At 40.0% G+C, this 13,256-nt stretch overlaps 1 protein-coding gene across 2 annotated transcripts in view; it reads right to left on the bottom strand.

The window, feature by feature from the left end:
* The window catches only part of LOC126260036 (bromodomain adjacent to zinc finger domain protein 1A), a 146,907-nt gene that overhangs the window by 99,340 nt on the left and 34,311 nt on the right, over nt 1-13,256 (bottom strand). For both annotated transcript variants that reach the window (XM_049957209.1, XM_049957210.1), the window contains 4 exons: nt 11,656-11,830; nt 11,356-11,533; nt 689-787; nt 386-587 (listed from right to left, as the gene is read on the bottom strand). In XM_049957209.1, the coding sequence (XP_049813166.1) occupies nt 386-587; nt 689-787; nt 11,356-11,533; nt 11,656-11,830 (654 nt within the window). The remainder of the gene's footprint in view (nt 1-385; nt 588-688; nt 788-11,355; nt 11,534-11,655; nt 11,831-13,256) is intronic.

Below are 13,256 nucleotides of genomic sequence, written 5' to 3'. Positions count from 1 at the left end.
GAGTATAATGAGAAGATACTGGTATATTCTACAACACAACTAGTTACTTATGTAATGAGCACCTTCAAAGTTGTGTGTAGACAGTAAATTTATTCATAATATTTTTCCTGTCTGCAAAGTAAAAAAAGGAGACAAATGGCTGTATTGTTGATAAATTGATCATGTTAAACAAAATGCAGAAAAACACGATGGTGGAATAAACACACTCCACAGCAGTTATGTTAATAACAAAATTTCAACTGTAGTAGAGATAGCATACTCTTGAGAGATTCTACATCCATGCATTTAACATAGGATCACTTTTCTAACAACCTATTATTTACCAACTACGTAAAATTTCACACACTAAATATGAGCAAGAAAACTCAAAGACTGTTTTTAGTACCTCCACTTTGTGCTAGTCTCAGCAGAACGCCCTCCTGAAGACAGTAAGTGCAAACGTAACACTTCTGTGAGGGTAACAGCATCTAAAGTAAGTTTGGACAATGGCACTCCTTGATAAAGCTGACTCCAGCCAGCTGCCACTGTAGCTAGTTTCACAGCCTCACCAGCAGTTACATCACCATGTTCATCAATGTCTAATTCAGCTTCAAAAGGAAACAGACAATGAATAACAATGGTAACATTGATAGTTTCTATTATTCAACAAATGAACACTTTCAATATTTATCTTTAGATCCATAAATACCTGTGGTTGGAGTATCTGTAGCTAAAATTTCATCATCTTCCTCTTCCTGCATATCAAACAGTGTTGACAGAAGTAACTGGAAAATATCACTCAGTGGACCTTAAAGTGAAAAGAAAATATGTGTCAATCACTCAGAAATCAACATGTTGCAAAGGTCTTAAGAAATTTGGTAGTATTCGCCTAACCAGATTTTTTTTAGGTACAAAGATGTCTATTCTATTTTAATAATTTGAACAGAAAGGCACAGTTATTTTTAATCTCACATGAGCCCCACAACAGCGTGGAAGATGTTGGAGCACAGAATTGTCATATTACTAGTTTTCCCATGACACTCTATGATAAAACCAATTTCAAGCTGTGGAAAGTCAAACTCAATTCAATGATTGTCAGATAGAGAGCAACTCCAGAATATTTGTGAGCATTCATCTCTTTCATATAACAAGAGTTCTTGTACAGATTTGTTGTTGCCCAGTAAATGGCATCACAGTGGCTTTGATACACCTACTGCTACTGCTGCACAGCCAGTTTGAAAATCTCTCAGCTGCTGTGAACATCCCTATTCTATTCCAGTAATTTGAGCAGAAGTTGTATCCTAGACTTATCATGTATGTGAAAGATTCCAAAATTTAAATACGAACAACACACTTTACTTCTCTGAAAGCTCATCCTCACTTAATTAACTCTCTGACAACTATTGATGAGTTAATTTATCATGGTCCACCACTGCCCAGATGCCGCTGACAATGTCAAGTGTGGCATCTGGGTTTTCTTTCAGCACTACTGACGAATTAACCTGGCCTCCTTGCTAACATCTCAGCACTAATGACAAGTACAGATGCACCATCACCGAGGCACTTGGGTGCTGCTGTTGAGTTTTAAGAATACAGCAAAATTTCTGCACCATATCCCACTAGCTTTTCACAGTTCTGGCCACAAGGTTGTGTTGGGGATACTTTGGCTGTCATGATCTCTTTGATGTATCAGATATTGCTTTAGGTTAGCATCTGACATTGCTTTAGGTCAAACTGTCCATCAGGATTCATACCACTGTGTTTTTCCCCATCCTCTATTCGACATAGAAAACCTCAATGTATCATTGTTGCAATGAGCAAAATATCTTTGATATGATTCTTCAGTGTCTCCCAGCATATTTGTTGACTGAGCAGTCCACGGGTGTTGGGCCAGTTCATAGTGTTCAACGAGCACAATACTTCGGCAATCAAATGTGTCCTCATATCAGGTGCATTGATGAACTGAGTTCCTGGGGGTCACATGGCTAACTTACACCCCTCCCACTGTGAGCCACTTCCTCTGCTGTCTGCACGTGAGAGCATGTCAGCAGCTGCAGATGTGAGGCATCAGCATCTGTGATAGTGTGGGTGTGGTTACTCTGTCTGCTCTGACCATCAAATTGTCATGTTTGCTGAGTGTCATCCTAATTAGACCAAGGGCTGGTTCCCAAACACTGCTGAGATTATAGTCACAGTACAAATTTTAATGGCCTCTCCTAGATGATGTGCCAGTATTTTGAAGTCTGTGCTAAAATTGTGGCCAGTCTTATTCCATCACGATTCTCAGACAAACAGTGCTCCTCGACTACTGACTTTTTGGGATACATCAGTCGAGTGTGCTGCTTGGATTCCCCACTTAAATCTTCAATGGTATACAGTGTTTGTCTAATATACATTTCCCCAAATTAGCATGGATTCTGATATAGCTCAGCCTTCCACAAACTGAGGCAATCTTTGACACTTCCCAATAACACTTGTGTTTTATTGGGCAGGCAAAAGGTTCTTTTCTTCTTTTTCTTTTTCAGTACGCATTCAATTTTTCTGCAATTGTGTGCTACTGTGGTGGAGTGGCATAGTGCGCACCTAATCTGCCAGACTGTATCCATTTTTTCCAAACATAGCTCCGAGGTGTTCCAGTTCCCAAGAAAGACTCTTCACATCTGAGATGCTGCATGCCTTGTGTATGGGACATTTTAGAACCCCATTTCTCTGTGTAGGGTGATAGCACCTATCCACATGCAAATACAGGTCAGTATGCATTTTCTTTCAATACACACCACAGCCCAGGCTGCCATCAGCTCTTTCCTTGACATCCAAGAGTGGTAGTCTTCCTTCTGCTTCTAAATGGTGAATTTGATGTTGGGATTTATGGAATTCAGCTGTGCAAGGAATTTGAGGAGTTTGTTATTTTCATGGGGCCAAATGAAGAAAGTGTCATTCACGTAATGGAACAAACACGTGGGTTTCTATTTGGATGATGTCAGGTATTCTCCCTCTAAGTGCTCCATATACAAATTTCAACCACAGGAGAGAGTGGGATGCCCACTGTGACTCCCTTCATATGTTCATAGTATTTTCCATTAAACAGAAAATGAGGCAAGGTCAGACAGTCTCAGGAATGACAGTGGTCCTCCCGTCAAATTTCTGAAAGTTGAGTTCTAGTGACACTCTTAGAGGCACCCTGCAGAATAACGGAATGACATCAAAATTCACCAGGATATTGAGTCCGTCCTGAAGAAGTTGAGGTGGATCTCAAGATCTGCACAAGTTTTGTGTTTTATCACTTTAATTTTGTGGGTCACACTTTCTTCAAGAAACAATTAGCACCAGTTTTTCCAAGTTATAGGTTGTATGAACAATCAACACATTTTTCTGCAGAAGTACATCCAGCACGTGGGGTTGATCCCAAAGTTGTGTGTATAAATTTTGTTCCTTTTTGGTCTGCATTTGCAGGTTCATGTTCTGCTGATCGTCAGTCTATCAGTGCACCATCAAAGGAAGTTTGGGCCTCTTCTCTTCAGCACTCACAGCACAGATGCTATTCACCTGCATTTTACTGTGCAAACTACTTTTTTTATTGAACATGTGTTGCATGAAGAATGGAATTGTAAGAGGAGAATGTAATGTTACTAACTGAAGAACATCAGTGGCAACCCTGTGTCACTGAAATATTTCCCCCAAGATTTTCAGTTTTTTTATGTTGAAAATGGAAATTTTCCTGAATCAAATTTTGTTATATCAAAGAGCAAGTTCTTTTTTTAAATTAGTTTTTGAGTTGTCAAATCACTTCTTAGTGATTATTCCAAGTTAAACTGGGATTAAAAGCAAGATATACATGAAACTGATTTTTTCCCCAAGAAATAATCTTTGATTGAAGCACTTTGTAACAGTTACATAAGCAATGTCAGCCTCTCAACCATATAAAAGAACACAATGTGAAAAGCATCCACACCCAGAGCCAGATTCAACTGGCTACCTCCAGTCTGCCACAATAGTTCTTTAAACCAAGCAGCAAGGAGAGACCAGCACCCTGGTACACTATTATCTGCTTCAAAACACTTGTGTAGCTCATGGAATTGACTAGCCAGTTCTGAATATGATATGCTTCCTTTTTGTTACAACATCAAATGATGTGTCATCACTGAGTCACTGGAGAACACAAAGATGACTGATAGAATTTTTATTTAATATAATGAATCGGAGTCTGCTCTAAACAAAGAAAAATGTAAAACAATGCAGATGAATAGGAAAACAATCTTTAAACATTCAAATACAATATTAGTGGTTTACTGTCTGATGTATCCCAGCATAATGTTGTGCCATATGACGTAGAAAGAGCACTTAGGGTCAGCAGTGGGGAATGTGAATACTAGGCTTCTGTTTATTGTCAGAATGCTAAGAAAATGTATCTCATCTATTAAGGTGACCACTTATAGAACACTAGTGCAACCATTTTTGGGTACTGCTCAAGAGACAACCTCACAAGGCCGGATTAAAGGAAGACACATGCATCTGTGAAAAGATCTATGCGCAAAACGTGCAACAACTGCCACCATCACACCTTAGCAAAAGATCTGGCAAAGAGCCTGAGAAAATTCTGGTCTTATGTAAAATTGTTAAGCAAGTCTCAGGCTTCCATTCTCCCTTGTTGACCAGAAATGAGAGCTGAAGTTTTAAGTCTCACTGGAGAATCATACAAACATACTGTCCTCGACTATCGGACAGACTCCCGTATGGATGACACAGCAATAAACATCCCTGGTGTACAGAAATAAATGAAAGATTTGAAAGCAAATAAATCACCAGGACAGGATGGAATCCCAATTCAGTTTCACAAACAGTACTCTACAACACTGGCCCTTAACGTAGACTGCCTTTTTTTTGTGAATCTCTTGCAAGCAAGTCGGGGGGAGCACAGGTGACTCTAGAATACAAGAGTAAAAGAACGGACCTGCAAAATTACAGACCTAACTTCAGTTTTCTGCAGAACCCTTTAACATATTCTCAGTTCAAACATTGTAAACTTTCTTGAGACTGAGAAGCTTATATCCACAAATGAGCATGGTTTTAGAAAGCATTACTTGTGTGTAACTCAACTTGCCCTTTTCTCACATGATATACCGAGAACTATGAATGAAGGGAAAAGGCAGATTCCATATTTTTAGATTTCCGGAAAACATTTGACACTGTGCCCCATTACAGACTGTTAGCAAAGGTGCAAGTGTACAGGATAAATTCACATATATGTCAGTGGCTCAAAGACTTCTTAAGTTATAGAACTCAGTATGCTGTAATTTATGGCAAGAATTCATCAGAGACAAGGGCATAATCAGGAGTGCCCCACGGAAGTGTGATAGGACAGCTGTTGTCCATTATAATTATCCGGGCTGTTATGCCGTGGTCGGTTGATGAATTCTGTGTCGATTCCCAACGTTTCGTCTTCAAGGGGGTCCGTAGCTCGATGGAAGGTCCAACACACCCACTGGCTCGCTACTGACAGTCAGTAGCGAGCCAGTGGGTGTGTTGGACCTTCCATCGAGCTACGGACCCCCTTGAAGATGTCTCCCGCAGTCGGAGACGAAACGTTGGGAATCGACACAGAATTCATCAACTGACCACGGCATAACAGCCTGGATAATTATAATGGACATGATATTTCCGGCCATGAAAGTCTACATTTTAGTATCAGGACAGCTGTTGTTCTCTATATACATAGATGACTTGTCGAACAGGGTCGGCAGCAATCTGTGATTGTTTGCTGACGACGCTGGGGTGTTCAGTAAGGTGATGAAGTTGAGTAACTGTAGGAACATACAAGATGAATTAGATAAAATTTCCAGTTGGTGTTATGAATGACAGTTGGCTCTAAATGTGGAGGCATTTAACTTAATGCAGATGAGTAGGAAGAACAAATGCGTAATGTTAGACTGAAGTATTACTAGTGTCCTGCTTGACATAGTCAAGTAGTTTAAATATCTGAGCGTAATGTTGCAAAGCAACATGAAATGGAACGAGCATGTGAGAACTGTGGTGGGGAAGGCAAATGGTCAACTCCAGTTTATTGGGAGAATTTTAGTAAAGAGTGGGTCACCTGTAAAGGAGATCGCGTATAGGACATTGGTGTGACCTATTCTTCAGTACTGCTGGAGTGTTTTGGATCAATGCCAGAGCGGTTAGGAGGAGGACATCGAAGCAATGGAAAGGCAGGCTGCTAGATTTGCTATTGGTGGGTTTGAACAACACTTAAGTGTTACGGATATGCTTCGGTATCTCAAATGGGATTCACTGGAGGGAAGGGGCCACTCTTTTTGAGAAGCACTACTGAGTAAATTTAAGAGAACCAGTATTTGAAGCTGATTACCAAATGCTTCTACTGCTGCCAACATACAATGCGCGGAAGTACCACGAAGATAAAATACGAGAAATCAGGGCTCATATGGAGGCACATAGACAGTCATTTTTCCCTCACTCTATTTGTGAGTGGAACAGGAAAGGAAATGACAAGTAGTGGTACAAGGTACCCTCTGCCATGTACCGTATGGTGGCTCGTGGAGTATCTATGCAGATATACACCTAGATGTAGAACTACATCATTACCATCATCTGTCACTATCCCATGTCACTGGGCGAGAACCTCAGTAAATAGAAACCTCCAAAGTCCACACTCTCAACAACTGTCACTGGAATGTAATACAAGTTGACTTTGATCGCAGAACTCATCATATTTCAAACCAAATTTTCTTCACACTATGGTGATTGTTGAGTAAGCTTGAGACCGTGAGGAAGTCGGCAAAGCACTACTTCGCACTGAAACTACAAAAGTCGTTCCGAAAGAAATGCCTCCTATTTTTAGTCATGGAAACGACAGGAAATAAATAAATTACAACAGCACCGCTAAATAGAGCAATATTTCAGCTACAGACTATTATTTTTCCACAATCACCACCATTCGCTATGCACTTTTGCCAACGATGAACCAGAGCCGCATGCAGTGCCTGTAAAAATCCGAACCAGCTGAGACCACCAGTTCCTTACAGCTTTGACAACAGCAGCCGAGTCTTGAATATGTTCGCCACACAGTTCATCTTTCAGAGGCCCAAAGAGATGGAAGTCTGAAGGCGCTATCCCAGGACTGCTCGGTGGATGTGGTAAGACAGTCCACCCAAATTGTGCACCAAGTTGCGTGGTCGCAAAACTGGTGGAGATCTGACGTTATCATGTTGCAGGCGAAAGTTGGTCTTCTTCTCTGGCCGTATTCTGGAAATTTGGGATTTCTGTTTAGTCAGTGTCGTCTTGTAGTGTGCTGAATTGACAGTTATTCCAGGCTCCAGGACATCCAAAAGAATCACATCCTGGCTATCCCAGAAGACTGTGCACGTCACTTTGACTGCAGATGACTGTGTCTTGAATTTCTTCTTTGCTGGAGAATTCGCATGAAGCCATTCCATGTACTGTCTTTTAGATTTCGGCTTTAGTGGTGACACCACTTTTCATTTCCAGTGACAATGCTATTCAGAAAATTTCCACTTTCAGCTTCATATTGGTCCAGCAGGTCCAACAAATTTCCATTTGATGAGTTTTTTGTACTTCCGTAAGCATCCACAGGACCCATCTCGCACAGACTTTGCGATAACCAAGATGGTCCAATGTTGTTTCCAAAGCATTACAGCCAACATTCAGCTTTGCACGCCATTCTCTGCTTGTTATCCACTGATCAGCATGCATGATCTGATCAAGAAGCTCTTCATTGTGAGAGATGACAGCTGTGCAGGGTCAACTGGGCCATTGCTTGTCATACATACCCTTTCCACTACCTTGAAACCGCTGTACCCATCACCTCACATTGCTCATGTCTGTTGTATCTCCTCTATGCACCTTTCTCCTCCATGCACCTTTAGCAAGTGTCGATGGATTTCAGTCTGCATAATTTCTTCAGCAATGAGGAATTCAATCGCTGTTTTATATGCATGTCCATATCAGACTCCATTTTGGAACACCACTCCGCTAGCTCATCTATGACAGAGCAACGGAACGACCAGCAAATGAAAGAGGAAGGTTCGAGCATTAGCACTACACCAACAACATCTGGTGCAGACATCCAAAGTCACCACAAAAGAATAGGAGACATTACTTTTGGAACGAACCTCATAGTATAAAAGACTGAAATCTGAGTATTTAATGCTGATCTACAAAATAAGAGTATTCAGATAAAGATGCATGTTTATATTACTGAACTGAGAAAACAACTTTTGCATTTTTGCAATGAATAATTCACAATTATATCACAAATTCTCAAGCATACATTCTACATCTACATCTGTGCTCTTCAAGTCATCTTATGAGGCACGGTGGAGGGTCACTTCACTCTTTCTTGCTCGAGTAGCCATTGATAAGCGTCTGTGCAACCTCAAATCTCTCCAATTTTACTTTCATGCTATTTTTGTGAGATACACATAGGAAGATACAATACATTCGGTGACTCTTCTAACGAATGCACGCACTCAAAATTTTAACAGTAAACTACATGATGATGCAAAAGGGCTCTCTTGTATTGTCTCCCACTGAAATTGGCTGAGCATCTCTGTTACATTTTTGTACTTACTAAATGAACTGGTGGCTTAATGTGCTCTCCCTCTTTGGATCTTCTCTGTTTCCTTATTAATCATATCTGATACAGAGCCAAGTCATTAGACTAGCAATATTCAAAGATTGGTCAAACAGTGGTTTTGTAAGTTACCGCCTAAGTGTGTGGATTACCCTTCACGGAGATTCCTCCAATGACTGACTGTTATATTCAATTAGTTTTATGTGGCCGTTCCACTTTAAATCACTTCACACATACAGTCCCAGATGTTTAATAGATGTGAATGCTTCCAGGAATTTTCTGCAATTATGTAACAATGAAATAATGGGTCTTTCTGCCTACCTGTGAACAAATAGGTTCATTTGTTTATGTTGAGGATCAACTGTTAATTCCTGCGTCAAGTGTCTCCATACATTTCACTACAATTTTCTAGCATCACTATTTCTGTGTATATATGTATGTAAAAAGACGCTGTTTACTAGGTCATTTATACACATATCCCCATGAAAAGTAATGGTGGTGTAACACTGGCCTGACATGTGCAAGTTTCTTTTACATCTGAAGATTTCTCTCTGTTAAGAATGACGTATGATGTTTGGGAGAAACTCTTCAATCCAACTGCAAACCTAGTCTAATATTCCGTATGGGAAACTGATTTGGAGGCCGAGAGCCCACCACCAAATACGGAGACTCACCATGTCTGCAAGCATGTCTGAAGCTGCCAGATCCTGCCATCAATATTACAATTACTCAATGCATTTCTTCACTCCAACTTTCATGGTTCCTTAACTGACTGTTTCTAAAGCAGAATCTCAGTTATTTGAAACAACATGACTCAATAGATATATTTCTGTTAGCGAACAATTCAACTTCCCTCAAAAGCTCTCATAATTCACAAAGTTTTTCAAAACTTTCTTACTTTTACAGAAAATTAAATTCCGTGAGAAGTCCCTATTTTCCAGGTTTTTCAGACACCTAACCTTGCTGAATACATATCTCTCAGATGTTTTTGGGGGCAAAGAGATCCACAGTACAAAATGATATATGAGATGTATGCTTGGTTTGGAGGGGGTGGGGGGGGGGGTAGGGGGGTGGGGAACGCTCAAAGGTTCAATTGAGGTTGCAAAAAGATGATAAATTTATAAGATGTGAACGGAGTGAAGAGGCACAAGCTTTTGTGTCTCTTTTTAATAACAAGAGACTAGCACAAAAGATGTTCTTTAAAGCAAGTGAAGACCAATACATATCAATTGTGTTGAATAATATTAAATTAAAAATATATATTATATAATCACTCTCGTGCCCTATGTTCATGACGGTTTTAATTACACTGTCACAGATTTAACACACTTATTTTTGGAGTTTCTGAGATAACAAAAAATAAATAAAAATATTTAGCCATGTCACTATTTCCCCTCCAACAATCCAAACAGCAAATTTTATCAAATGGGCAATGTCACAGTGCATTTGTACATTTTACATTACGTTAATTGGATTTTAATTATGTCATCTTTATGTGTGTCTAAATGGCAGCCTTTCTTCAGGTTACATTGCTCGAAGGTTATTAGTGACCCGGTTTCACATTGCCTCGTCAACTGCAATGACACGTACGCAAAAAGTGTCAACTGAAAAATGTGCAAGTTTTGGAATACTTGTAAGACAAGCTGGAGCTGCAATTCAGTTACAAAAAAAGCGCATTACCTTCAGACATGTCAGTCTTACGCAAAAGTTCAGACTCCTACTCCCTCCCTAAGCCATTTTCGTTGCTTCATTAACATTTTTCTGTATGCACGAATGGCTGATAACGAGCAAAGTATGCTTGAAATGCACTGCAATATATTAAACATCAAATAAATAAGTGTGACTGGTAACAGAAAAAATATCAATTTCGTATCTTGGCTATAGCTATTGCTGTGCGAGTGGCAACCTTTGTGCCAATAATTAGTACAAAAAGAAAATAATACTACAGCATTCACACACTACGCTCATTCTCTTATGTTTTCTTATGATCCATACAGTGTGAATGATTGTTCACAGAAAACCAGTAAATGTCAGCAATCAATGGCAAATCATCTGTTACTGCTCTTTTGCTTGTGATTGGTGCCATCTGCTCAGTGTACACGAAGCTTGAGAATGTCTACCACCATCCTTGGCATGAATAAAAAGGATGCCCCCTTAAAAAAAAAAAAAAAAATCATGGAAATGTGGAGAGACTTGGTAGCTTCTTGTCTGGATAGTCCAATTCTACTGCTATGAACTGAGAACTATTACTTTACAATATATCAAGCACTCATTCTTTGAATTCAGTTGAGGAAAGTACTCCTCCAGTGAATAACTTTATTACACAATGGTACTCAATTTTTCACATGACCAATAAGGTATCCAAACTACTGTCTTCAGTAAACTTATGCATATTACAGTTGTCAGCAGAGCTATAGTTGCAGCACAGATTGTGTGTGCCAGATGTTTTGTAAATGTGTGAGGGTTCTACTTCTGAAGAACAACTTCATTCAAAAGCTGAAAATATTTATAGTGCTCCTTTTCATTGCATTTTTTAAAATATCAGTCAGGAACTTTTTTGACTCTCTCTCATAAGTACAGATAATAGGGAAGGGGGAGGGGGGAGAATATGTTCATATCAACCTGTTTTATAAGTTAGTTGAAAATACAGTAAATATTCAAGTTGTTCCTAGCTTTCTGGTTACAGCTTCCAGGAGGCGCCGAAGACATAAATCCTGCCCACAAATGAAATAGAGGTGAATGTAATTGGCTCCAAACCAAAAATATCTTACCAGCTACTTCTTGCTCTGTTAGTGCTCTTTCCAGCAATTCAAATGTCACACCATAAGGGAAGAAATTTTTTGTTGCTATAACTTGTCCAAATGAATGGAAAAACTCTAGTACAGTAAGAAAGTCTCCAAAATTTTCGTGTGGTATACAACAGTTTACTTCTATAGGTGATGGCATAACCTGAAAAATAACAACATAATTAGCAACTTATATGGGAAGTTTTTCTGTCTACTGATATACTTGCAACAGCTAACGTATATTGCATGTAGAAGTAATGACATTAACTATCAGTTATAATCTACCTTCAGATCTTCTAACTCCAAATCCTCTCGACGACGATTCCACTCCTTCACGAATTTCTCAAAGTGTAATTTATCTTCTTTCCTCTTTTCTTTTATTTTCATTCTTTCTTCTAGTTGCCTTTGTTTTTCTTCCAGAGTCTTCTCCTTAAGCTTTGGTCGTCTTTCTTCGTTTAATCTAGGCAGAATTTGAGTAAATTACTTATCACAGATACATAAATGATACAACAGAAACAGTGCCATTTTTGAGGCAGACCTAAAAGTAAGACTGCAGGACTCTATAATTTCTTCTAATTATATGTGACTGGCCCTACATGCCTGTTTGCAAAGGCAATGCATTAACATATGGAGATGCTGCGCGAAGAAACAACCGTGGCTATCTCATAGCAGCTGTTGGCAAGACCACTAGGGACAGAAAACCTGTCCTACTCAAGGATTTTACGAGCCTTGTCAGGACACAGGTAGAAACATGACACCAAGTAATGTAAATATGACAGTGACCAGTTTTCATCCTAGTTACCTGCAGATCTTTAAGTCTGAACATTCAGTGTCTAAGAAATACATCAAAAGAACTTGAGAAAGCAATGAGTGGGCACTGGTGCAGACATTTTTGAACTATCAAACAACAGAAAATCCAGGATCGATTAATCACAATATTATTAAAAGGATAAATTGCTACACATCATATAGTAGAGATACTGAGTTGCAGATATGCACAACAAAAAGACTGCTAAACAAGTAAGCTTTCGGACAAAAGGTCTTTTTCTGAAATAGATAACACACACATTCATGCAAACACAACTCGCACGCAAGACCACGATCTCTGGCTGCCGAGGTTAGACTGTGAGCAACTACGCATGACAGGAAGAGCAATCTGTGTGGTTGGGGTAAGGAGGAAGCTGGGGGCGGGGAAGGATAGCAGGGTACGGGTGGGGAGAGGGAGCGATAGCCGATTACGTTTAGATGTGGGGGACAGTAAAGAGCTGCTCGTGGGGAGAGGGAAGGGCAGTGGGGTGCAGTAGACACTATGTTAAAGGTTCGACAGTGCGGGAGGGAGGAAGGAGAGAAGTAAAGAGTGAGTGGATGTGTTGTTGCAATAGAGGGCTGTGAATACTGATGTGGGAGCAGGGAAGAGGATAGGTGGATGAAGGACAATGACTAATGAAGGTTGAGGCCAGGAGGATTACAGGAACGTTGGATATATTGCAGGGAGAGATCCCACCTGTGCAATTCAGAAAAGCTGGTGTTGGTAGGAAAGATCCAGATGGCACAAGCTATGAAGCAATCACTGAAGTGAAGAATGTTGTGTGGTCCAGCTGTTTCCAGGGCACAGTTTGTTGGTGGCCATTCATGCAAACATACACCTTGGTTGTCGTGCCCACACTGAACTTGGCACAGTGGATGCTGCTTAGCTTGTAGATCACATGACTGGTTTCACAGGTAGCCCTGTTCTTGATGAGACTGATGATACGCTTCTGAACAAACTTGTGTAGGTAGTGGTGGGAGGATGTATGGGAACAGTTTTGCATCTAAGTCTATTACAGGTATATAAAACATGAGACAAGGGGTGGGGAAGCAGGGACAAAGTAAAGATGGAAGAGGAT

The sequence above is a fragment of the Schistocerca nitens genome, chromosome 5, assembly GCF_023898315.1.
Source record: "Schistocerca nitens isolate TAMUIC-IGC-003100 chromosome 5, iqSchNite1.1, whole genome shotgun sequence".
Taxonomy (NCBI): domain Eukaryota; kingdom Metazoa; phylum Arthropoda; class Insecta; order Orthoptera; family Acrididae; genus Schistocerca; species Schistocerca nitens.
The sequence above is the reverse complement of the archived record's forward strand: the minus strand, read 5'-3'. Positions and strand labels throughout refer to the sequence as shown.